Below are 25494 nucleotides of genomic sequence, written 5' to 3' on the forward strand. Positions count from 1 at the left end.
TGGTTAAACACATCTACAGCATGATCTTGTTTCAGTCCAAGCCCTTGCTTTCACCTGCTGCTCTTGAAGATGTTCTGAGGATTTACTCAGCTCAAAGCAGGAAATCTATCAGGATTAAGTTTGCATTTTGGCTGGAAGAACCTGGAACAGCTTTTGATCTAAAAAATCGGTTGCTCCTGCTTTTAATTATTAAACAATAATTACTGTACCTGAAACTTTCTAAATTCATGATCCATGCTTTCCCCATCAACTTTCTTTGCTACATTTAAAACCTTGCTTCTAAAAATTACTGAGAGATGCTGTGTTTACTAAGTGCACCCTTGTGCTTTTCACAGAAGTTACTTTTTCTAGCAAGACAGACAAAGCCTTTAAGGAAGCTGTAAAACTGGTCAAAATACTGCATGTTCAAGGCTGCCAAATCCAGGATTGGTTTTGGCACTTTCTAAAACAGCACCATTCTAGAGAACTTACTTCTATACATCAAGTTAAATACCAATTCATGGTGGTAGAAGACTTTATTTAAAGGAGAAAAAATAAACTCACAATGCTTTTAAGAACAATACTGGCCTAAGGGTCAGTTTACAGAAACCACTGATTTTCCTGAGGGCAGCTATTCTTCCTCCTCTGCTGAAAAACTACAAAGCACTCAAAACTTTCTCTTGCATGTAAACAGCAAAATCTTTAATTAGCATAGTGTCCAACAAATAAAAAACTATACAAAAATCCATTAGAACAGTTCAAGCCCACACTCTACTGCTTTTCAGTTTTCTAACAGTCTCCTTAAATAAGTATCAGTGGATGAGTACAAGTGGATGTGTACAAACCTGACATTTTGTATCAGTAACAGCCACAACCATCAAAAGAAGCCTTCACTTGAAGAAAGAGCAGCCTTAAGTGTTAAGCAGCTGGAGGCAGCTCACAGGAGACAGTTTGGTCTCCACATGTCACGTCAAGAAGTTCCTGGCAGCCTTTTTGTGAACACCAGCATCACCGTGTTCCCTAAGGAGAGCCAGAGCCTCTTCCTGCAGCTCAGGAGGACACTGGGATCCAAGGTGGAGGAGCACGAGGCAGCACTCCAGCACATCAGGGAATGGGAAGACCTGCAAAAAAATGAACATGAGGTGATGTCTAGAGTTTATATTGCAGTTATTCAGCATAATCAGGCAGCTCTCTAAAGACACTGCTTTGTAGCACTCTCAAAACAGCCAGGAGTCAGATGCATTTTCTCTTCACATTTATCCAGGTTTTCCCCCTTTTGCCCAATCACCATGGTTACCCATTTTCAAATGTGTGATGTGTACTTCCTGCAGCTCCTAATCTATAAAGGCCATTTTATAGCTTAAATGTTTGATTTCATTATTTATATTTTTTTTTCCATACATAAGTATGAAGGGATTTCTCTGAAGATGCATAGGATGATCCATCCATGGTATCTCACTGAGTTCTCCCACACAGGAGCTTTAGCTATGCTGTCCAACTGCATGGGGAAATTACACTTGAAAGAAAAATACCACCCTGATGCCATGTGTCAGGTTCCTCTCAAAACTACCACAGGATCACAAGGAACATCACTGTTCCTTTCTGTATGAAAGGGATTCTGTGATTCTGCAGCCCTTGCAGAATAACTTTTTCCAGAACTGCAATGGCTCTTCTGAAAACTTACCTTTAAATTGTCTGGGAATTCAGCTAATTTCTGCTTTGCTTTCAGAAGCTGCTTTGTGAGCTCAGGGAGTGTAACTGGTTGCTTTGGTTCATCTTTGCTGTCAAGAAAAGAGCAGGTGTCATGAGAATGTTAGGTGACTGTAGCCTCCCTCCTGGACAAGGAGCACAGGAGAGAACTGGCCAAGTGTTTTATGCTCTAGCTCATTCTTGTTAGTCCCAAACCAATGTTCAACAAGGAAACAGAACTCTTAAATCATGCTTAGCCTTTTCATTATCTTCCCTTTTTCAAGCTGCCCTGTTTATTCACTGTACCACCACCTCCTGCATCACAAAACTGTTCAGCTGCACTGAGTTTATGCACATGATGGTTCAGTCCAGGGGAAATGCAAGATTTCTGAGCTGTATATTCAAATGTTCCTGGATGATGGGCTGGAGATTAGAGGCAGTCTAAGCAAAACAAATTTGCTGCACAAATACAAAAAAGAAACATTTCAACCCACTCATTCCTGTGCTGAGTCTTACCAATTCATCTGGTTGCTGTCAGAGCATGATTTTTCTGATTCAGTCTCTGAACTCTGTTCCAGGTTGCTTCCCTGGGTGTTTCCATTTGTGTTTTCCTGGAGATTGTTCCTCTGCTGCTGATGCTGGCGGATCATTTCTGCTAAAGTCTCCTGGACCTCAGCTATGTCTCTCTGGGTGTTCTGCAAGGCAGCCATCTCTTCTGAAAGGAGCACTTGGCAACCCTTCAGTTTTGACTGTCTGTCTACCACATCAACAGAGTCAGTTCTTGAGTCACTCTGTGTCTCACACTTGGGAACTTCAGTTGTACTGCAGAGGTTTTCACCCATCTCAGCTGCAGTTTGAACTGTTTCCTCAGGGGATGGGTCACCTGAAACACAGCTCTTCTCAAGAGCTGTCTGCTCACTGGGACACAGCACAGGGCCCAGAACAGCCTTCTGCAGGCCCAGGGAGTCTTTAGGTGGGTTCCACCAGAGCTCATAGAGCCATCTGTAAGCCACAAAGCCCTCCAGACTCCTGCAGGCATCCATGCTCTGAGAGTTTGTGCTGTCCAGTTTGTCTCTCAGGTCATCACAACCTAATAATGAGAAAAGGATTACAGATAGTTCATTGAACTTTCAGAGACAATCAGCAGATCTGGTAAATGAAGCAGGAAACCCTGGAAACCCAAAACATCTTTGGTATCTTTGTGAACACAATACTCTGTTCTAGCTAAAATGTTCTCATCAGCTACAACAAATTTCCTTGGTCTCAAGCTGCAAAACTTGAGTCACATAATAACCCACAAACTAAATACACTGCATACCCTAAAATGAATGGAAGACAAGTTGGAGTATATGTTGCTATGAAATGAACACAGCATTCTGATGTGCCCCATCTCCCTCACAGAAGAGAATTCACTCAGTTTCCTACATCACTCACACCAGGTGACACAGCTGAGCTTCCTTCCACAGTTAGGAATTTTCATTGCCCAATGGTCTTTGCACTAGCCAAACTCTACAAGTTTCCACAGATATGGCTAAGTCTTGCTGCTTCCAAACATTATTTAGCCTAGGAACAGTAATGGACACAGCTGTGCTGGCAGAAAAGAGCCCTGTCAGTGCCAAAAGAGACACAAAGAGAGACTTACCCTCAGGAAGGATGATGCTGCAAATCTCCTGCATCAGAGTGAAATTCCCAGCATCAAAACTGCGGGTCACAGCTCCAAGAATACTTTTCACTGCCTCATCCCATGTACCCAAGTGACAGCTCAGGGCTGCAAGGGCCAGGTCATGGGAGATATGGAAAAGCACCTACAGGAAGACCCAGAGAGCACAGTTAATAGTTTTACTGCAAGTATGAGCTTTTGACAACTGTGGAAGAGCCCAGAAGCACATGATTTGACCAAAAGCAATTTTAGTGACAATGCAATTTACAGTCTCCTTCATGCAGGAGGTAGAGCATTTCTACATCACCTGGAGCTGTGAAATCAGCCACTGTGCTTGCCTGTGTCTTAGCAAGCAGATGAGAAGTGGGAGCAGTGGCACACTGTGGTCACAGAGAAGAGCTGCAGGAGCACCAGTCTATGGGCAGACCTTGCAAACTATTTTGACAACAAGCAGCCCTACCTCCCTTAAGAGTCCAATACAAACCCTGAATCAGTGCTGAGACTACTCAGCTCTGTCAATCACTCCCAGCCAGCACATCTCAGTGACCTCAGTGCTCACCCCCAACACTCTATGCCAGCTCTTATCCAGCACAGAAACAAATGCAGAAACAACTGCTGGCTACCAACTGCTGATCATCTCTCTCCCAGACTAAAACCCCATCCTGCAGCAGGGTGCAGACATCAGTTCCCTGGGAATGGCTGCTGAAACACCACAGAGTGGCTGGATTTACTGCCTATGCCCAAGTGAGGATTTGTGCCTGCACAGATCAAAATCCATTTACCTGCTTTGGGTGTGTGTTGCTGGTTGAGGGAGGATGCTCAATCCTGTGAAGCTGCTCCTGTGCACATGTGGCTTGTTCAGTGGTGTCCATGCCCAGCACATTCTGCCACACTTCTGTCACCATGTCAAAAAAGGAGGCCTGTCTGTTCAGCTGCCAGCTGTGGTAACAGGGGGGCACGGGGCTCTTTCGCTCACAGGGGTTCCTTTCACTGAGGCACCTGCAGAGCACTTCATTCAGGCAGAAAACAAGCCTTTGTCCCTTTAACAAGGAGGAAAAAAAAAAATAAAGCACTGTGTTGTTGCAGCAAGAAAAGCAATCCCTTGCTGACCACAGCAGGTAGAGTGATTTAAGAACATTGTGCCTGGTAGCAGCATCTTGGTGACAGAGCCTAGGGGAAGTCAGAGGAAACCTCAGAGCAAGTCAAGACACCTGCTTCTCAGTCCACAAAAAATTTCAAATTTCAGCCTCCAGCAGCTGCCCTTCCAGCTGGTTCATTAGTTCATTTAATGTAAACAGCAAATACTTCTTCCTTCTCATGATTGGTGCTACACTTAAAATAAGAATCCCACTTTTCTCTACAACCTCTCATATAACAATAAGCAGTCTACATGCCTCCCCACCATGACCAATCCATGGGGTTGATCCAATATACTCCTAGAAAAATATTTTGAAGCAAAACCAGCCCAAAGGACCACTTATGGACCATTAACATATGGGAAGTGGTGCCAAGTTATGTCAATCTGGAGAGAGATAATACTGAAGATGGTGGAAAGCAAAGGACCAGACTCACAAATAAAGTTTTATGCTGCTGAAGAACTTCCTGAGCTCCCACCCAATTCCTGGATAACAGCAGGTCTTGGGCACATCTCAAAGACAAAGTTGCTGACAACTCCTCCTCCCCAGATATCAGAGCAAGCTCAGCAGCAGTTTTAAGAGATGCCACATCCCCCTTTTTCGACAACACTTTAACTGCATCATAAGGTGAGGAAGCCCCCAAATAACTGAAAAAGATAAAAGCAAAACAAGTTGATTGGTACTAAAATAGTTTTTAAATTGGATTGCAACACAGTAGCACAAACATGCAAATGAAGATTACTCTGGATTTTCCACAGGTTCTCAGAGCTCTCCTCACCTTCTTATCAAAGTTTACCATAAACATATGGTGAACAATCTGATGCAAAGCCACAAAGGGAAAGTCACACAGCCTTAAAGTCAGGACTGAAATCTCTGGTGGTCTGCACACCACACATGGCTTGGATGAGCAATAAAACTAAACAGATTCAGGAGACAAAGGTTATATGCAGCTGTTTGTCCCTACTGCATTTCTCTGGGTTTCATGCAAACCCTTTCACAAGTGTGACACCCACAAAAATGCCAGAACTGAAATCAGCACCAAGCAGAGGACACTATTCCAGTCAAAATATTTCAAGAAATATTAGTAATTTTGGTAGTCAATAAGTTTAAACACTCCAGTTGGAGCAGGATAACCCAATAACCAGGATATTTGCTAAGGTTTCAAGAAACTCAAAATGAACTGCTGCACTGAATGTTTCCTGTGGAAAGGCTGGACATCTCACATAAGCTTCTTGTAGACAACCTAATCTTAGTCTTGCTAGACTACTTTTCAAAAACTTCCAGGAATGTCTATGGAAAGAAATGGCTCTACTGTAAATGGCATTTGGACTTTCTGCTCTGAACTGCTCTCTGGAGCTTCACTTCCCACCTACATTGGAAGAAATTTAGTGAGATCAGGCTCAGGAAGCACCTTAGACAACCAGTGACCAAACCTGTTAACAGATTTCAACTGATACAAAACCAAGACATGAAAACAATTCTGTCTTCTCCCCAGTAACACTCACCACTTGGCAGCCATGGAATAATGACCATCTTTCTCTAGCAGAGCTGCCCAGCTGGTGTAGAGATCCTTCAGAACTGGATCCTCTGGACGCAGCCTGGCCTTAGCCATTACAATTGCTTCCCTGTGCACATAACAGAAACCAGACAGGAAAGTTACACTGTGTGCAAAGAGTGAACCAAAATGCTCAGTCTACCCCACAAAAAAACCCAAAACCAACAAGATGAAGTGCTAAACATAAATATACAGCAACCTGTAAAAGTTGTTCACTCTCAGGAGCTCAATAGCCTCATAGACTTTATGGATGGACAGGAGATGGGAGGCAGCCTTCACATACTGCTCCTGAAAACACAGCTGCTTGGCAAAGGCTTCCACTGTCCAAACCCAGGCCTGGTAGCCAACTGCAAAAGAAAAGGCAACACCATTGGAGGCAGTTTTATAACTGGAAGAATTCCTGTGACTTACCATCACAGGTTTTTTCAATCTGCCCCAGGTTAGAGTCTATTTCTTAACCATGCTAACACAAGTGAAGTGGGGCAAAACTAACTGAACATAATTGCAGGACTTCACTGCCAGTAAAATAACTTAAAAGCATATTTAAACCAGCAGCAAGCTGTAAGGACTGCTAATCTTATCACAAAGAACTAATTCCTGAGTTTCTGTCCAGAACCACCAGAATGAGGGGACTCTTGGCAGCCAATTCCACCAGTGTATGTGGTGCTAGAGCAAACATACCCATGGGTGACATGGCTACCAGCTGGTCTGTCAGATCCCCCCTCTCAGCAGCTGCCTGAAGGACACCCTTCATGTCTCCTTTCCACAGCATGAGCTGCTGGAAGAGCTCTGCATGCCCATTCTCCAAGTGGTGTTTTCCTGTTGGAAGCAAACACACTTCCCATCAGCATGAATGCAACAGCATCACTTGTCATAGTAAAATAGCTTGGCAAAAGGGAAATCATTCATTAAGATAAGGCAGGTTTGCATCTCAAAGATGCAAAAACCATCTGAGAAAAAGATGTATATTCTTCTCACACAGTGCTGCATTCTTAATTCTATCCACAATAAAGAAAACTCAAGCATTTTTCCCAATTTGTTTTCTACTTGAATGTAACAGTTACAGTGGACTTACTCTTTTTGCCACTTACCTTCCATATCAATCATCTTGTGTAGAGAATCCCTGTCTGTGAACAACCCCAGGTGGATGCAATCCTTGAGGTCAGGGGACACATCTTCATTATTATCTAAACCAGATAAGAAGAATTAATATTTAGGATTTAACAAAAAACTGGCAATGTGCCAAGTCACTGTACCATTGTACACCACTCAAGTGGTGGCAAATACTTCTGTCTTCTACTTTCTTTCCTGTACAGCAGATTTAACAATTTGCTGGTCAACACTAAGATCTAAGTTTGATATCACACCAAGTCACATTTTGATAAAGGTGAGGATTTAAAAAAATATTGTCCTGTCGTTTAAGTCAAGTCCTTGGACAATTGATTTTGAGTATTTGAGAGCACCTACCCTCTAAGTATTTTAAATTTTATACTGATACCTTTAGTTTTCAGACATGCAGCCAACCTCAAGCAGTCCTGATGCAATTCTTCTTTTGACCTGTGATCCATTAATGTGCTGAAGGGCAGAATGGAACGAGGCTTCCTCCTCTTCAGAGAGGCATCAGGAGCTGAAAAATCAGACACACTTTAGTCACTGCTGCTGCAGTTACAGCAGAACTCCTCAGTTTATTTCAAAAGCATTCTTTTCTTTCTCTGGCACTTATTTGGTGTCAATTAGGAAGGCAAGCTGCAGTCAAACAAGTCTAGAATGGGGAACTCTGTCTTGATACAGGACTGCTAAAAATCCCTGAAGGTACTAACTTGGTCTCTCTTTAGGTGAATCCTTTCTCACAGGAGCAGCTTTCTGGGTCACAGAAGGCTTTGGTAAGCTGAATGAAGAATCATCACATGCAGATGAAGATGTATCCCTGGACACTGTGGAGTCAAGTGATTTAAAAAAGGAAAAGCAATGAATGGAAGTGCACACAGAATAATTCACATAGTCACATTCTGTTACATTAATTTTGAAACAGAAACCAAGCTTTGCTTTGCCATAAAATGTAACAGCTTTTTAGGGAAAGGAAATATCAAGAAAACAGAAAACTGTCAAAGGCTAAATGATATGTCAAGAGACACCTATGAAAACCCACCAGCATTATAAGATTTATCAATGCTGATCAAAAATGGCATTGTTTCAAGCCCAACACAGTAACTCTGTTTGAGGCCAGAATCTTGTTATCTGAAGACAATTTGTCCCAAAATAGTTTAGAAAATTATAAAAGGCATTCCAGAGCCTTTTTCCCTTCAAGGACAATTTCAATTCAAAACCATACAATGAGAAAATCTGCATGAAAATTAAACTTGGTGATGCTCTGAGGGCTGAACAGTCTGGAAAATATTGAACTAAGATGATCTGATTATTACCAGTCACAGAGACTTTATCAGCCAACTCTGCCTCCTGAGCTTCTTTTTCTCCTTCGTGGTCTGACACTCCATTTTCCTCCAGCAGTATTTCCTTCAAGCTGTCATCTCCATTCATGGCATCATTTGCATCCTGCTTGCCTGGACTCTTGCCTACAGGCTTTTTCTTCTTCTTGGCTTTAACTTTTGGCTGTATACTTCTTTTCTTCTCTAACTCTATACTCTTTTTGCCTGTAAAAGTGCAAATTTTAGTGTATTAAGTGATCTTAGGATCAACATTTAGTTCCCAAATAAGAACACTCAATTTAAACCTAGACACAGTTTATTCCTGAAGAGCAAGAGGCAGATTTGGAATTCAGCACAAGAACTTGCATCACTTCAACATAGCAACTTCCCATTTCTCAGCTCCAACATCACCTTCAGGAAAGATTTTCTGTTTGAATACACTCACCCTGAGGAGGCCGTGTGTGTTCCTGCTTGGAGATTTGCCATTTGTGAACAGAAAAATCATCTGCTCCTGTATAAACACAATCTGGATCCACTGGGGACCACTGGACACTCAGCAGGCGGCCCTGGTGCCCTCGGTAATTGCAGAGTGGCTCTTCCTTCATCACATCCCACACCTTGGCAACAAGGAAGAAATCCAATTACTCAGAAAGTCACTTCTTCACCTAATACTCTGCATTTTCTCATGATTTGCACAGATAGGAACTTCTCTTTTGGGATTTTGCAGGGGTACTTCAAACACCAACATGGAAATGGAAAAAATGCAGACTTTGTTTGCACTGATACAGCTGCACAACATCTTTCTTTACTAAGGATCCAAAAGTGCTAATATGAGCACCTAAATGCTTGGACTTACAAATCAATTTGCAAATCACAACATAATCTGTGCATCAGATATCCAGAACCAGCAGATAAACTTGCAGTACTTTAATAGTTTACCTCACAAAAACAGGTTTTGCTCTTTGATCAGCTGTGGAATGGGTGATTTGAAATACAATTCTGAGGTGCTTTGGACAATACCTGAGCAGTGCCATCATAGCAAGCAGACACCAATCTCCCCTCGTGGTGGGGGCTCCAAGAAAGGCTTGTGATTTTAGCTGTGTGCCCAGCCAGAGTTCGAAAAGGCTCTGTTATCATCAAAGGATTTTCTGAAGGGTTCTCTGAAAGAAAATAGAAACATTATTAAATATGGCCAGAAAGACAAAACAGAATTAAATAAAAAAGATGTCAAGATTTGGAATATAATCTGCAAACTGTTACCTACAACATTCTTCAGATTATGCACATAAATGGTGGCATTGATGGAGCCTGAGGCTATCAAGTAACTCAGCTCTGGCTGGGTCCCGTGCTCATGGTGCCAACGAATGGCATTGATCAGTTTGTGATGCTGCTGGATAGTGCAGAGCAACTTCAAGTTTGGTGCCTGAAATATTTCAATTGAGCTGAAATGTAAGAACAACAGTGTAAGAATTTCAGTAGTTGGTGAAAATGGGAACATTTTTGTTATCTTGCATGAGCAGAATCGAAGCACATGAATTAGAGTAAATGAGTTTGTGCTTTCTGGATTCAACTCAAACTCTGGTTTCACTGGTCAGCAAAAGTGCATTTCAACCATGAGTGGATCCTTGAAATAGAATTTAATGTGATAATGAGGATCCTCCATGCCAAGAGCAGCTACTACAAATAACAGCAGGGAATGCTGTACTATCATGGTCCCAATACATCTGCAGTGCAAGAACAGTGACAAACCAGGGCAACAAAAAGTACTTCTGCTTCACCACAGTGACTTGCAGTCAAGATCAGCACAGACACCACCTTAACCCACAAGCTGGACATACCCATCCTCATTGCCAAGAGCCAGGAGTTTGCCATCTGGTTTCCAGCTGATCTCTGTACGTGCAGGCAGCTTGTGCTGCAGAAAAAGACACAATTATTGCCAAAACCCCCCAAATCCCTCTCACATACATCCAACACAGCAAGGCTGGCAACTGGACAGAGCTGCAATTAGTCTGCAAAATGAAAAGTCATAAAAGTGTCCATTGCTTTTGAAGCAGTGACATAAACCTGAGCAATTGAAATAACTGATGCAAGAATCAATCACTTTTTATGGTTTAATTCTGAGAAATATTTTGAAGAAATTTTGTCTGGATTCCAGTAGGACCTTGATGTTTTACAACCTTACACACCTTGGAAAGCAACAGACTTTGCAAGCAAATTCTTTCACACTTCAAAAGAAACCAAAGTTTACTTTTAATTATCCGTACTCATTTGAATCCAGACAAAAGCTACTTATAATTTAGATGTCTAAATATGATAATTTAAATGCCTCTGACATTATTCTTATCCCTCAGAGAGTCTTAACTCAAGGAAGAAGATAAAACCCAGCTGATGCAAATCAATACCCTTGGACTGACTCCAGCTGACTTAAAAGAACTGAAGATCCAACCCACTACACTTATTTTATACTTTCAACTAAGATATGGTGGACAACACTTGAGAAGATACTCAGTGATCACCAACCACTCTGCACTGGCTGCAGTATAAATGGAAACAGCCTCCTGCAAAATCATTACTGTTCTTAATGAAAAATTTTTAAAAGTTCATGGCTGAAGCAAGAGAACTAAAGGAATTGAGGTAACTCATCCATGCTCACCATGTGGTCCAAGCCAGGATATAATTCAGGATATCACTTCAAGTGCTTTGAAACTGGAAATCTACTATTTTCAACAGCCACACACAGTTTTAAATCCAAACTCTACCCCCATTTATTCTCCCTAGTAAAATCACAGTGTAGAAAATTAAGCAACTGATGCCAGAAGATGATGTGCCATGTTCACACTAGGAGAAAAAAATACCAACCACCCTCTTCAGACACAACTATATAGACTCTTTAAATAGTTTAAGTCAGTTAGTGTCACTGAAGTTGATCTGTGGAGACTGAGGGGTTGAAGTTTTTTGTTACAGATGCATCAAAAAGGCAAAATCAGAAACTTAACAACAAGGCCATGGAAACTCTGGTGTGGTTACTGTAAATCCATAAAATCCCTCAAATTTATACTCACTTTGATTGAATTGGTGTCTCTGATGACTTTGTTGATGTCATTTGCTTCTCCATTAAGTTTCCAGGGATTGTGTTGGAAAACAATTCCTTCTCCAGCACAACTATATAAAGTTACAGAGGGCTGTTCACTTTCTTCTCCTATCCAAAAGAGAAAAAGAGCTAAGTACACTCTGTTCTTCACCAGTCTTTATAGAATCTCTCTCACTATAAATCAAAGCATTATTTCAGAAAAAAATATGCATCCTTCAATTGCATGTGGTCCACCAGCAGAAAATTCTCACAGTACAACCCTCTAAAAGGAGTTCTCATTTCTAACAACAGATCCCTCATATCACAATCTCTGCAAACAGCAAGATTCCCTTGAAATTTTGGTCCTTAAAAGAAAATAATCCAAGTGTGTAAGAAGGGCTAAATTTCAAACAGCAGAAATTCTGAAACCTGTATTTGATTTGATGCAATTACTGCAGGAAGCCTGTGAATTTCCTGAAGCAAGCCCAGAGGTGTGGGGCACTATTCAACTGTATTTCCTGAAGGTACCAGAATTCACAAACTACAAGAGTTTGCACCCTTGCAAAACTGTTAACAGTTACAGAACACATTCCTAGCTGCTTCAAAGAATTGCCACCAAGCAAATGGGGCTCCTTCTCCTAAGAAGGGAGGGAAGAGCAGCTTCATGACATCTGTGTGCTCTGCATGGACATTCTACTGTCACAAGGTGTTGGAAGACTCACCAGAAATCAGAGGAGGAGTTGGAGGACCCCAGGCTAATGTGTACACTGTCTTCTTGTGGTAAGTGCTGGAGATCTGAGGTGGCTTATTCTTAGCACTGGGCAGGAAGATAAGGAAACAGGGGCAGTCAGATTTCAGCAAATGGAAATGAAAAAAAGATAAAATCAAACATACTTGAGATACCAGGTGCTCTAACATTCTAAAGCCATAGCTCAACCAACTTTTTTTCTTTAACATCTGCTGTAGGACACTACTAAAATGGTAACACAATCATCCTGGTGACCTCCTCCTCCTTGCTGCTCCTCCTTCCCTGAAAATTTCTTTCTGGGTAAAGTCTTCCTGAACTGATGTCCTCCCACAGGACATGCAATTTCAAGATTGCCCTAAAGCAAGTTCACCTTAGAAGCTCACAGGCATAATGCAAATGAAAAAATGCATTGAAAAATCCAACTGTTTGACTAATTTTAATTTAATCTCACTCATCTAACAGCAAAGGTATCCCTCAGGAAAGGCCACACCACCCCTGAGTGGTAACACACCAGCAGGATCTGACACTGATGAATTTGAAAGCCACTTTTTTACCTGCTGGACAAAGTGTCAAATATGCCAACTTTCCCATCATCTGTTCCAAAAGCCAAGCAGCCTTCCTTAGTTGGATGCCAGGATAACTGCAAGAAAAATATACAGAGGCACAAAATGACCTAAGTTACAAACATCTTATTGCTAAATAATAAACAAAAGAAAAATTCTGAAACTGATGAGTAAGGATGTTATACCCAGCCTTCCAACCACAGCCACTTGATTTCATCACTCTGCTCTGAGTATCAAAGGCTTTCCCCCTTCCAGTTCTGATGGGATAAGATGCAGGGGATTAAAATCATTAAAATGCTATTTGATAGCTACATTACAAAACAGAAATAGCTGCCAGCTATTTTACCAGGCAGTAGCTTTTGACCAACCAGTGGTTAAAGCCCAACTGAAGACACCTGTGTTGGCTGTATTGGTTTTTGGTATCTGTCAAACTTCCTAGCACAGCAAGGGCAACCATGGATGAAGCAAGGAAGAATCATGAAGGAGGATAAAAGTGAAAAAGTAACATAACAGCCAGCTGGACTGCAACTTATCTCTGAGTCATCTTATTTCAGATGTAAAGGCAAGCTTCTAGGATGGTAAATAGGTCTAAAAACTTGTTGCCAGATTCTAAAATGGATTGTATGCAGAAAGAATTGAGTATAAAATTAACAACTTGGCTTTGTTCCATTTAAGCTGGGACAAACCTTCAGAGTGAAACAGAGAGAAAACCACACTTGAAAAAATTTAAGTGAAAAGAAGATATAAGGAAAGAAAAAAAAAAAGGAATCCAAAGCACACTTACTGCTGTAACCTTGGACTTTATGCTTTGCCAGAAGGTTTTAACATCATAAGGGTTGTTGACAGACAAAGTGTTCCACACTCGGATCATGCTGTCCCCAACCCCAATGGCAAGGCAGCCTGTGTCCACAGGGGAGAAGGCAAGGCTGTAGACAAATCCTCCAAGGGAGGGCATGGTCCAGCTGCAATCCAGAGTTGACAGATCCCAGCATTTCACCTGAAGAATATTTAAGGACCAAGGAATGGTTAAATACAGAGTGACTACAGGACAAGAAAAAACAAAGCAGGAGTGAAATGAAGAATCAAAGGGTCAAAATGCAAGGCTTGATGGAATGTGATTTGCATCCAGAGGATTCCATGTCACAGACAGGGATGCAGCAGCTGCAAGATTGGAAAAGATATAATGAATTTCTTTTACTAAGTTTCTCTTCCAATCTCAAAACAGGAAAAACTCTGCTACCAGTAAAAGACCAAAGATTGAAAAGAAAGGCTGATTAAAATATAGATGCATTAGTTTGTACAATTAAATTATTCTAAGAAGGAAAACCAGGCTTTTAAAAGTGAAACAGAGAGGAAAAGAAGTGGAAAACACCTTTCATTAAATGCTTACTGTATGAGTCCAGAGTGTCATAAGCATTCACTCCACCATGCTAAGAGGTTGAGCTTATAAACTAACAGAAACATACACAACCTGTGTTGTGTTACAAATCTTAGCTAGTGATGCTATGAAAAGCTAAAATAAACCCACTTCAAGAGAAAAACTGTGGCCTGAAAGGGTAAATCTTACTCAGTCAAATGGCATTGTAGAGACATTGCTATGCTAATTTTTAAATGGTTCTTACATCTCTGTCCATTGAAATGGAAAAAAGGAGCTCTCTGTCTTGCTGCTTCACAGAACTCAGATTGAACACAATTCTGGAGTGGTTTTGTCCTTCTGAAGATCCCAGAAGAGTCCACTTGCGTTTGCCAGGCTGGGTCAAATTCCAAAGGAGCAGTTCTCCTCTACAAAATTGAAATTTATTTAAAATTTTCACTTCAAAAGAACAACACAGGCCCTATACAGACTATATGACAAATATACTGCAAGTCAGGAGTACCAGAATTCTGCAGACATCCACTGCTTGTACAAAGCTACACACACAAACTCCACCTAAAAACTGACACTTTTTCCCAGCAGATGAACAAAACCACAATTAATACTATTAGCATTCAACATTCAGTTAGATTATGGGGACAAATAGCAATTTTCTCAATGTCTGAACTCTAACTCTCAGCCTGGATTTTACAGTTTCCAATTTCCACTGGAAAGCAAGGAAGAAGGGGGTGTGTTTTGTACTCAGCACTTCCCCAGCAGGAAGAAAGGAAGGTGCAGCTGCTGCTGGGGGCCCCACTCACCCAAAGGCACTGGAGAGCAGGTCGCTGGGGTGGCCAGCAGGCCAGAGCAGAGTGAGCCAGATGCGCTCCTTGACCGCGGGGTCCACGGCTCCTCCTCTCCTCTTGGTGGGTGGCAGCTTCAGAGTCACCACACCTGCACAACCAGGAGCATCACTGCACCTCACACACTCTCAAAGACACAGGGCTCCTGTGAATCTGCAGCTTTAAAGGCATTCCCCACGTTTTTAGCACATAAGGCTGCAGTTTAAGAGCTGCTTCACACCTTGTTGCTGTGTATCTCTTACTTACTCCTGCCTCTGGTACAGCTCCATATTCGGATGGTTTGATCCTTGCTTCCAGAGGCCAGGTAACAACCTTTCTTTGTGGCTGTGTCCTGTGTCAGCTCTCCATTTGGAACCTTGCCTTCTTCTGAAGGAGCTGCTGAATACCATTGAAATCACGTTATTATGCTTTAAAATTCAAAGCTTCATAAAAATGAACTGAGAATTAACGTATTTTATTGAACTTAGCAGTTGCTTAGCTAGTTACCAACCCTCTGTAAAAAAAACAGTCCTCTAGAAGGACATTTCCATGAACTAAAAACTACTCCACAAACTGTTAATTATGTCTACATACCCTGGAGCTCATCCTGCCAAGCAGGTAACCTTTCCTCCCCAGGCACAGGGCACCAGGCCAGACAATGGATTTCATCCTCGTGGCCTCTCAGCCGGTGCACAACTTCTCTCTTCCTGCTGATATCAATTATCACCACCATGCCATCCTTGTAGCTGAAAGCAGAGATTTAAATTAATCAAGACATTCTTGGATGCTTGTGGAATAAGGTGATTTACAGGCTCTTTCCAGGGTCACTATCACCCTAGTACAAAGAAGCCAGCCTGGACCATTACACTTTTAGATGTCTTTGCCTTTGCAGATTTACCAAATCAAAATGTTATTTCTAATTTGTTTTACTCCCAAACTAAAAGAACAGCCACCAAGACCTCTTAAAAATTAACTTTCAACCACATAGCAAAACCTCCCAATTACATTCTTGCAGAAGAAGAGTGGAAAGCAAAACATAGGAATAATAACTAATGAACATTTACCCAATGGCCACCAGGTTTTCATTATGAGGAGAACAGGTGAGGCAGAAAACTGTCCGGGGCTCTGGGAAGAACTGCTGGCTGTCACTTCTGTTGTGCCAGTAGCAAACAATGACACCTTTCTCATCACCAGACACAATCAGGTCCTTCACAAGAGGTGACCAGTGCAGTGCTGAGATCGGGTTCTGAGGAAAGAGCATTGGAAACGTTTAGAGCTGTTTTATTGGTATGTAATCCAGAAAAACAGGCAGGAACTAATCTGTGAAAAGATTATCTGTGCCCAGATTCAGCTAGGTTTGTCTCAGAGTGTCTCAATTCTTTCAGGCTTTAGAGGATGGATGCAGTTGCTGATGGGCAACAGTAACTCTTTAAATACACACTCGGTCTGTCCTGTGGGCCACAGCAACCCGCAAAGATCACTTGAGGCGAGCTGGGTTAAGCACTAATGAGTCAAAACCACTTCACTGCGGCTCTGATGACAACCAGCAGCTAATTACGGTGATGAACAGCGCTGCAGGCTAAGAACAGCGAGCGGGCCAGGAGCGTCCAACTCACTTAATTCCAGCGGCTCTGAAAAGCACTTAGGGCACAGCAGCCCCACCGTGCGAGCCCACCTGGTGCACGCTGTACTCCAGCAGCGCCGACAGAGTCCCGCTGTCCCAGATCCTGACGCTGCCGTCGTCCGAGCTGCTGGCGCAGAGGCTGCTCTGCCCGGGGCAGTGGCAGAAGGCGAATCCGGAGATCCTGTCCGTGTGCCCGATGAGCTCCCCTGCCGCGACACCGAGAAATCGACACGGGGCACCAAAGCCTTCGAAACCCCGCACCCCAAAATCCCCCCTCACACGTGCCGTGTCCGGGCTCCCGGTACAGCCCCCCCTGAACAGTGCGGGGACCGGGGAAGGTTGTGACCATACCGTAAAACGTGGGCGCGGCGGCGGCGGTGACATCCAGCAAGCAGACGCGGTGTCTCGCCGCGAAGCCGAAGAGGCGGCCGTCGCTGCTAGCGTCGCTGCAGCGGCTGCTGTACCAGTTGGGGGAGGCGGGCAGCGCCCGCACCCCCATCCCCGAACCCGTCCCCGCTCCCGTCTCCATCCCCGTCGCCGCCGCCATCGCCCCGCGCCGCCCCACGTGCCCCGGGCGCTGCCGCCGAGCGCCGCGCACGCCGCCGCAAACTGTCGCAAACCGCGGCCCTGCCCGTGCGCCCGCCCGGAGCGCTGCCGCAAAGCGAGGCCGGGAAGATGGCGGCGCGCTGGGCGCTGAGCGCGGGTGAGGTTGAGGGGACGCGGCGCTGGTTTGGGAGGGTCTCGCTTGAGAGGAGGATGATCGGAGGGATGGAGAGCTCTCTTAAGAGGAAAGGCTAGGAGAATTGGGGTTGTTCATCCTGGAGAAGAGAGGCTTCGGGGTGATCAAGTTGCAGCTTTCCAGAGTCTGAAGGGATGATGTAGCGAGAGCATTTACAAGCGCCTGGAGCGACAGGATAAAGGGGGATGGCTTCAGACTGGCAGCGAGTAGGTTTAGATTGGATATTATGGAAGCATTCTTTGCAGTGAGGCTGGTGAAGCCCTGGCACAGCTGTGGCTGCGCCATCCCTGGCAGCGCTCAAGGCCAGGCCGGCTGGGGCTGGAGCAAACCGCGGCACTGGAAGGTGTCCCGGCCCATGGATAGGCTTCAAGGTCCTTTCCACCCCAAACCACTCTGTGATTTTATGATTCTGGTCATGCCTCCCTTTCCCTTCCCTGCAGGTGCAGCCTGTGCTCGGGGTCTCCTCAGCTGGGCTCGGCCAGAGAGGTGAGTCTGGCACCGGGAGGTCCCTGGGCACCGGGACAGGCATTGCCCTGCCTGGTCCCTGGGGCTGGGCTCGCCTGGCGTGGCTCACCCAGCCCTGCAGCTGCAGGGAGCAGCTCACTTTCTGCCCCTGTGCTGTCTCTGTTTATTCAGAACTTCTGCCATGATGGCTGGAGATATCTCTCTCCTTGTTTCTTTCTTTTGGACATCCATGTTTTCTCTCATTTCACAGTTTAGGTCACTGCAATGTGGTATTTGTGCTGTCCCCAGTCACTGCTTTCCTTCCTTTGCTGAAGTTTCCTCTCTTTCTGGAGGAATCCCATAGTTGTGCTGTAGGAGGAGTGGACCTGCCAACTGTATCCCTGCAAAAATCTGAAAAAATACTCAATGACATTGAAATATGTGTATCATGCTAATCTCTGCTTATGGGATGTGAACACTGGTATTCAATGCCCTAATCAGCATGCTCTGTTTGCCTTTTTAAAGATGCTTTGCACGGGTTGGCCACACACAAAAAGACATTCAAGGCTCAGCCAAACTCACAGCATTTGGTCTTGAACTCATCTGTTTCTTGTAGTCACAAGTGGCTGCCCACTGCTGCTTTATCCAGGCAGCAGGGGGCAAAATGTAGCTTGGTTTTTCAGAATCTGAGGTGAGCAAACTGCCTGAAAACTAAATCTATTGCTATCAGCAGTCTGCTTTTTGTATTGACTAGATTGTGTTTTGGAAGTAGTTTAGAACACCTCTCTTTTCAATTTTCATTATGTTTATAAACTTCTAATGCTCTGAGATACTCAGCCCCTTGAAAAACTAGAAATTTTCACTGCTAAGTGTGTTGTTGGTAAAAGTTAAATAGGTATGGAAAGTACCTTGGGAAAGGTGCAAATGGTTTGTGTGAGTCCTGAACCCCACAATAACATCAGAACAGGTGTGACTGTGACTTTGTGTGACAATCTGAGCACATTTAATGTGGAATCTCATACCAATATTCATGGTCTTGCTGAATTAAAAAGCCCTTTCATCATAAACTATAAAGGACTTAATAGTTTGTTTTTTTGAGTACACAAATGTGCTGGTTCTCTTTCTCAAGACTGCAAGTTCACAATTTTCCCATTAAACTGGGCAAGGACAAAGAACCTGTGTTCAGCAGCTGAGGTTGTGGTCTTGTCTTGCAGGTGGCTGGCATCTGGTAGCCTTTTTCCTCTGTCATGCATCCACACAAGCACATCTGTGCAGAGAAATGGGAAAATTGGGAAGTGGGAGAAGAAGAACAGGATTGTTTACCCTCCCCAGCTGCCTGGAGAGCCTCGCAGACCAGCTGTAAGGGTGCTCCTGTGGATGTCCTTACCTCAGAATCTTTAGCAATATCTGAACAGAGTGTCATTCTGTGCACAGGGGGACTGCACAAGACACTAGTTTGAAAGCTTATTTGCTCATTATTTTAGGATTTTATTCAGTTTGTAGAAGTTAATATCACTTGGAATGCTTTCCATCTCTAAATTTTATTGGATCCTTGAGTTTCTGGCAGCTGATCATTTACTCAATGTGTTGTTCAAGCTGTAGGGGTCCCATCCTCTGTAGAAGTCTGTGAACTACAAGGACATAGAAATTGCACTGTCAAGATCTGATATTCTGGAATTCCATTGTTATCATTTTTCTTCATTAGGAATTGATGTGTTGTGGCTTCTGTTAGACACATTGCTCAGTATAGTAGAAGTATTTACATTTCAAAATAAATAGGGTTTTTTAGGCATGTATTTTGTGGGCCATGAGCATTTATTGATTGCTCTTGTGAGCATTATGGCCTAGGATATAGAAATCCCTGCTGTGGACTGTGCTGACTGATGCAGTGTGTGTAAAGTGCAGCTATTGACAGACTTGTTTATTAAATCAGTGTTTTGCCTGTTTATCAAGAGTGCCATCTCTTTCAAATTTGTATTGATGTTAGATTCTCCTGACTGGTGCTGGTCCCTGTTAGTAATAATGTTAAATGGGTCTGTGGAGGCAGCTCTTCATGCCAATCAAACTTGAAACCCTTTTCAGTTCTGAAGAGCTAATTAAGTTCATTCTGATAATATTGTTTATTTGCTGAGTTGACAGCAAGGTAATATTTTTAAGGCTGAATGGGCATGTCCATCTTTGCTTCTAAAGTGGGGAGAATGAGAGGAAAAGATGGTGCTAAATCTTCTGATTATCCTTTTCAAAGACTTCTGCTTATAAACTGTCATAAGATTGTATTAAAATTTCCTGTGTGCCAGCCCCTTTTTTTAGTGCTTTCAGTTTCAAATATCAAAGCTATGCCTGATGTGCTGTTCTCATAGTAGGCAGAGCCCTTCTTATTTTATTCTTAGTAAGAACATAGATTGTGGAGCAGCCATGGATGCTCCATTCCTGTTTCCACAGCAAAATTACTCATCCTTCTTTGTTTTGCCCCTAGGAAATATATCACTGTCGGAGGGAAATAAAATACAGCAAAGATAAGATGTGGTATCTGGCAAAACTGGTAAGCAAAGAGTATTTTGTACTGTGCTTGAGAGAATGCAAAATTTAATTGCTGTATTTGCCTTAACAGCCTCATTCAATCACAGTTTAATCAGCATCTTTATAGCAGAGTCCTGGGGATGTGCATGGATCTGGACAGGGAATGGCTGTTTGTAGTTTGGTTTAGCTGTGAGATATTACATTGAAGAAATGGTAATTAAGGAAATGACAGTATTTTTGTTTTTATAATAGCAGTATAATTTCAATAATATCTTCTGAATAAGAGAAAGAAAATATTTGTAAATGCAGAAGTAAATTTTAATGCTTTGATTGCAGATAAAAGGAATGTCCATTGATCAGGCTCTTGCTCAGCTGGAATTCAGTGACAAAAAGGGAGCAAAGGTGATCAAAGAGGTAAATAGCAGTTTAACACTCTTGGTTTCCAGAAAACTTTAAAATCAATACCTGTCACCAGAAGTTTGGAGGTGTTTCTACTTCTGTGGGTTTTTGTGTTTCAAATAAGCCTGTTGGGAGCACTTTCTAACAACTTATTTTTGTTGCAGTCATGTAATGTTGTGACTTATGAATGTGTTGGGGTCTCTGGTTTTCTGATTTGTCATGGTGATAAATTCCATGTGGGTGTCCTCTCTAGCAGTGCTTGGTGTTAAGTTCATGGTAAAAGGTTCAGAATCCTGGTTAATAATGAGTGCTACATCTGTGTGCTTTGGTTCTTAAGCTGTAAAGGATGAAAGATGTTATTAAGGAGAGGACTGAGTTCTCTAAAGGCCCAAAAGCTCTGAATACACTGAAGTAGTTTGGATTCTCAAATTACTCATTTTCTTGGCTGAAGTGTTGATTTCTGGTATAATTATGGCAAAGAAATGTCCTGTATTAGCTGAAAGTATTGAATGGACCACGTTCATTTTGCCCACCTTGGAATTTATTGCTAGTCAGATGTCTAATTCCATAAAGGTCCATGGATGGAAGGCTGACAAATGGTGGTGGAAACCATGCCTCCCTTTCCTCCCCAAAAATGTAATAAAATTGTCCTGAGGCTTTTTCATTCTATGCAGGGAACATCCTTATGTAAAGAGATGCTTGTCTTTTAACAGTTTTTATCTCAATAAAATAGTTTTTCTATAACTGACTTAAACTTTCAACTTCTTTCATGTTATCTAGAGATAAGAAATAGCATTGCTTTAATTCCTCCTCAGTATTTCCATTTCTTTTCCTTTTGTTACAGGTTCTGTTAGAAGCACAGGAAATGGCTGTAAGAAAGCACAATGTGGAATTCAAATCAAATTTACACATAGGTACATTTTTTAAATTTAGTGCATTCGAAAAATGTCACCCTACTCTATCCTACCCTATGAAAATGTGTTATATTTAATAAGATTTTGATGCTTGAAATCACTGGAAGTGAATAGAGGACAGTTTCTGCTAAACTTAACTTTACCAAAACATGAAAGGCACATGTTTGCAGCATTTTTAAGATGGATATATCCCTCTGAGAGTGTAATTTCTGCTCTCTCTTGAACAGAAGGTCCTGAGGAGGAAGATATTTGACACTAATATGAAAGTCTGGACAACAAGAAGCAAATGGTTTCTAGTTTTTAATGTTGCTAGTCAGAGATGCTGGAAGCTTTGTCTGTGGCTGGTACAACTTGATTTGCAGGATCCAAGTTAAACTTCCATCATACACAGTATAAAAGTAAATGGGTAATGACAGTAAAATTCTTAATAAAAAGATTTGTCTGTAGATGATTTGCAGGATAAGCTTGTAATGACTAAAGTGCTTTGTAGTCTAGAAAGATGTTAGAGAAATGTTTACTCCTAGGTGTTTTGAGGCCCAAAGAAAAAATCCCATTTTTCCTAATAGGGGATAAATTTTATTAAACTGACCCCTTAAAGTCCCCTGGACTGTAGAGAGTTTGATTAGAATTCTTTGGAGTCTTGCAGGACTCTGCCACAAGAAGGCTCAGCTGTAGTGCAGGACTGGATGTGCAGGTAATGAAATTCCTGTGATGAATGCAATAAAGGGAGAAAGGAGGGAAAATGAAGTCTGTAAGACCTTACAGGAATTCATGAGACAAACTACTGAAAGGCAGTGAAACAAATACCACCTTCAGAAGAGCTGTATAATCTAGTAAGTGCTCAGTGTGATTTGTCCTTCACCACACACTTATCTTCATGTGCCTGCTTTCTAAATTCACCTTTCTGGTGCTCCTGGAGAGCGTTAATGCAGCTCACGGGTTCCTCTGCAGCAGCGATCTGCTAAATGTAACAGAAGAAAGATGGAGGGGAGAATCCCAAGCAAAATTAACTTCCTAGAAGCAGCCATGAAAAATACCCTGGCAAGAGAGGTGTTTTATTGCAGCTGTTTGTTCCTGACTGAAAAATCTCTCCCTCGTTTTTCCTGCAGCGGAGTCGCAGACGGGCAGGGGCCGCTACGTGAAGCGGGTGCGGTGCCACGGCAAGGGCATGTTTGGCATGATGAAAATCAGCAGGTGCCACTACTTTGTGAAGCTGGTGGAAGGTCCTCCTCCTCCCCCAGAGCCACCAAAGACTGGCTTTGAGCAAGCAAAGGAATATGTGCAGCAGCTGCGAAACAGAACCCTTGTTCACACTCTGTGACACACTTCGGTGGCTGTATCGGTATTTCTTGTTGGGCAGTGTAATTGTGGAAAGGAATCATTAAAGTCATGGTTTAGTTATATCTTTGGTGCTGCTGGAACTGGATGATGTGAGACAGATCATGTTTTTTTTTTATTTATTTGTCAAGTCACAGGTATGGAAAAATCTTGGAGTAGCAGATGTTATTTTTCTGAGTTACTTGGACCACAGTATTCAAGCTCAACCCTGGACTGTCAGATCTAAAACATATGGTCCTTTTATAAAGCTTGGTGTCTCTGTTATGTATGGTGGGACTTTTATAATAAAACTGTGTGCTTGACAGACATGTTGCAAGATCAAGCCTCAAACTAAAATTTGACAAAGTAGTTACAAGATTGGAAAAAAACAAGTAAGAGTGGACAAAACCAAGTAACAACGATATTTCAGAATATCAGACATCAATTTTTGGTTTATCTGGGCTGTAACAGCCTTCTTTGTGTGTCTTGGGCATTTTGTCTGGGGGTGGGAAATAAAAAAATGCTTGGAGGTTCAGGCTTTGGCAGTAGGTGGCAATATTTAGTTTGTCAGAGAGGAAGTGGCAGTGAAAACTTCCAGAATGGTCAAACTATTTTGGAATTTGCCCATGGCATTAATAATCTGATACAGGCATGGATTTCAGGCTGTTCTCTCTGGAAATTCATTGTGGGTAACAGGCAAAATATGGAGAAAAGTTTTTTTTTGGTGAAGAGTGAACTAATTCTGCATTGTCTGGAAACAAATTGCTTTGGTTACATTGAGGAAAATTAAAAACTCCATAGATTTAATATGGAATGGCTTGTTGCGTAAACAAATCAGGCTTTCAGTTCTCTGAAAACAATCCCGTTTTTATCATTAACTTCTTCGAAGAGGAAAAGACTTGAGATTGATAGGGGGAATTTCATTTCACTCAGTCAGATTTTCAAATCAAGATGGCCAGATTTGATGAACAAATGTCTGATATTTAGACCTTTCTTTTCCATTCTGGGAATATTAGAGTGGGAGATGGATTGCTTACCTTATTTGGGTCTTTTTACCTTGACAGCTCCTGGTAGCTTTTCATACCTGTGTTTACTTTGATCAGTATTTGGGTGGTGGCAAAGGGACAATTCCTATAAGGAAATAATTTATTTTTATTATCTTAAAAAAGGTTGGTACAGAGTGATTTCTTTGGGCTACCAAAGAAAGGGTCTCATGATGTTAAAGAGTATTAGGGGATGGTGAAGTTACACAAGAAGCATATTGAGAGCTCAGTACCATTAACAGGGGCCTATTTGCACTCTGGTTTTCTGCAGTGTACCTTCAAACACATTTCTTGCTGTAAAGCCACGATTTAGTAACTTGCCTGAAAGGTGTGTTCTGATAAAACTCTCTATCTCTGCAGTCCCTGATGTGTGTTTGAAGAACTGTTTCTGTTGTACTGTGATAAACAGCTGTGCTGGGCTCTGCCAGCTGCCCTTAAACTCCTCTGTCAGAGTCAATCTCTTACAAGTTGTAGCAAACTTGAATTGTTTATAACCTTTTTGGGGATCAGTGATCTGGGAGAAGACTAAAGAATTGCAAAATAATCCAATTTTAAGAAGCAGTCACATACATTATGCTTAGGCACATAAAACCTGGCTTCTAGGAATTTTATTCCAGTACCTATTTCTCCTGCATGCTGTAGATTTTACTTGAGATCCTTTCTGGACCTTCAGAGAGGGCTGTATCCTTAGAGATACCATTACTCTGGTTATGAATCCACAGATAGAGAGAAGTGAGAATGTGACTGATGAATTTTCCATCCTTATGATTTGCAGGTGGCCCTGAAAGTCCTTTAAACAAACAGATCTGGGCTTTGAAATTTTTTTCTGTTAAAAAGTAAGGTTTTGCTTGTTTTTGTTTTCTTCCCCAAGACAGTAAGTGGGAAAATGAACTTTTGGCATGTTTTTAGTATTCTTATGATCCTTGGTGGAATTTTCTGGTATCTTAAACATTCATAACCCAGGGCTGATCTTTATGGTGCTGGCTGAGGAAGCTCCACAGCTGTGTCTGTGACAGGAGTGGTGGGAGAAGGGGTGAGGTGAGGAACTGCCTTGGTCCCTGCCTTTCCCTGGCAGGGTGATAAGAATGTCTGGAGTGGTTATTATGGTAAGTCCATCAGAATGCTGGGAACCTGAATCTTTTCCAGTTCACTAAGATCTAGTGACACAGCTTTACACTGGCAAGTCCTATATATAAATGTATATTTATAAATTTTAGAGGTTTGATTCTACTGTGCTTTCATAATAATTAGTACTTCTGCAGCTCAGGCAGGTGTTTGGTACAGACTCAGACACAAAATTCCATGCTAACTGCAATAAGCCTTTAGCAGATCATTTATTATAAAATAATGCTTTAAAATGAGCTGTCACCAGAAGGGATGGAGAGGCAGTCAGGCCTCTACTTGGTGCTGATTTCAGGAGTAACATCTGGGGGCACTGTAAACTCACCACTGGTGTGTGTTTGTGCTGATGG

The 25494-nt window shown here is 42.4% G+C and overlaps 2 protein-coding genes across 3 annotated transcripts; one reads left to right on the forward strand and one right to left on the reverse strand.

Annotated features, from left to right (window-relative positions):
- Window positions 1-502: 502 nt before the first annotated feature.
- GEMIN5 (gem nuclear organelle associated protein 5) lies at window positions 503-17256 on the reverse strand. 2 transcript variants are annotated; one of them, XM_079319801.1, is made up of 28 exons: window positions 16998-17256; window positions 16698-16852; window positions 16087-16268; window positions 15617-15768; window positions 15290-15418; window positions 15002-15134; window positions 14449-14608; window positions 13611-13823; window positions 12818-12903; window positions 12238-12332; window positions 11508-11644; window positions 10284-10357; window positions 9706-9887; window positions 9466-9605; window positions 8891-9062; window positions 8443-8670; window positions 7840-7953; window positions 7518-7646; window positions 7111-7206; window positions 6701-6838; window positions 6219-6366; window positions 5970-6089; window positions 4901-5111; window positions 4111-4368; window positions 3311-3473; window positions 2185-2758; window positions 1664-1760; window positions 503-1100 (listed from the first exon to the last, which is right to left on the reverse strand). In XM_079319801.1, exons 1-28 carry the CDS (start codon window positions 17191-17193, stop codon window positions 945-947), a joined length of 4638 nt encoding a protein of 1545 aa, XP_079175927.1. In that variant the 5' UTR covers window positions 17194-17256; the 3' UTR covers window positions 503-944. The 2 variants fall into 2 exon arrangements, with proteins under 2 accessions (XP_079175927.1, XP_079175926.1); XM_079319800.1 differs by having other exon boundaries at window positions 15290-15421.
- MRPL22 (mitochondrial ribosomal protein L22) lies at window positions 17247-23264 on the forward strand. Its single transcript, XM_079319821.1, has 7 exons — window positions 17247-17349; window positions 17826-17871; window positions 19044-19188; window positions 20306-20371; window positions 20686-20763; window positions 21593-21662; window positions 22772-23264. Exons 1-7 carry the CDS (start codon window positions 17322-17324, stop codon window positions 22981-22983), a joined length of 645 nt encoding a protein of 214 aa, XP_079175947.1. The 5' UTR covers window positions 17247-17321; the 3' UTR covers window positions 22984-23264.
- Window positions 23265-25494: the final 2230 nt, after the last annotated feature.

The sequence above is a fragment of the Erithacus rubecula genome, assembly GCF_903797595.1.
Source record: "Erithacus rubecula genome assembly, chromosome: 16".
NCBI lineage: Eukaryota > Metazoa > Chordata > Aves > Passeriformes > Muscicapidae > Erithacus > Erithacus rubecula.

What these genes read in the sequence shown, in the direction of transcription:
- GEMIN5 (XM_079319800.1), bottom strand. Translation starts at nt 17,193, where the DNA reads ATGGCGGCGGCGACGGGGATGGAGACGGGAGCGGGGACGGGTTCGGGG. An exon ending in TGATAAAGTCTCTGTGACTG is followed by an intron (nt 7,954 to 8,442) that starts GTAATAATCAGA and finishes TTGACTCCACAG; the next exon opens with TGTCCAGGGATACATCTTCA. An exon ending in CAGCATCATCCTTCCTGAGG is followed by an intron (nt 2,759 to 3,310) that starts GTAAGTCTCTCT and finishes TCTCATTATTAG; the next exon opens with GTTGTGATGACCTGAGAGAC.
- MRPL22 (XM_079319821.1), top strand. Translation starts at nt 17,322, where the DNA reads ATGGCGGCGCGCTGGGCGCTGAGCGCGG. An exon ending in AGCTGGGCTCGGCCAGAGAG is followed by an intron (nt 17,872 to 19,043) that starts GTGAGTCTGGCA and finishes CTTGTCTTGCAG; the next exon opens with GTGGCTGGCATCTGGTAGCC. An exon ending in GAGCAAAGGTGATCAAAGAG is followed by an intron (nt 20,764 to 21,592) that starts GTAAATAGCAGT and finishes CTTTTGTTACAG; the next exon opens with GTTCTGTTAGAAGCACAGGA.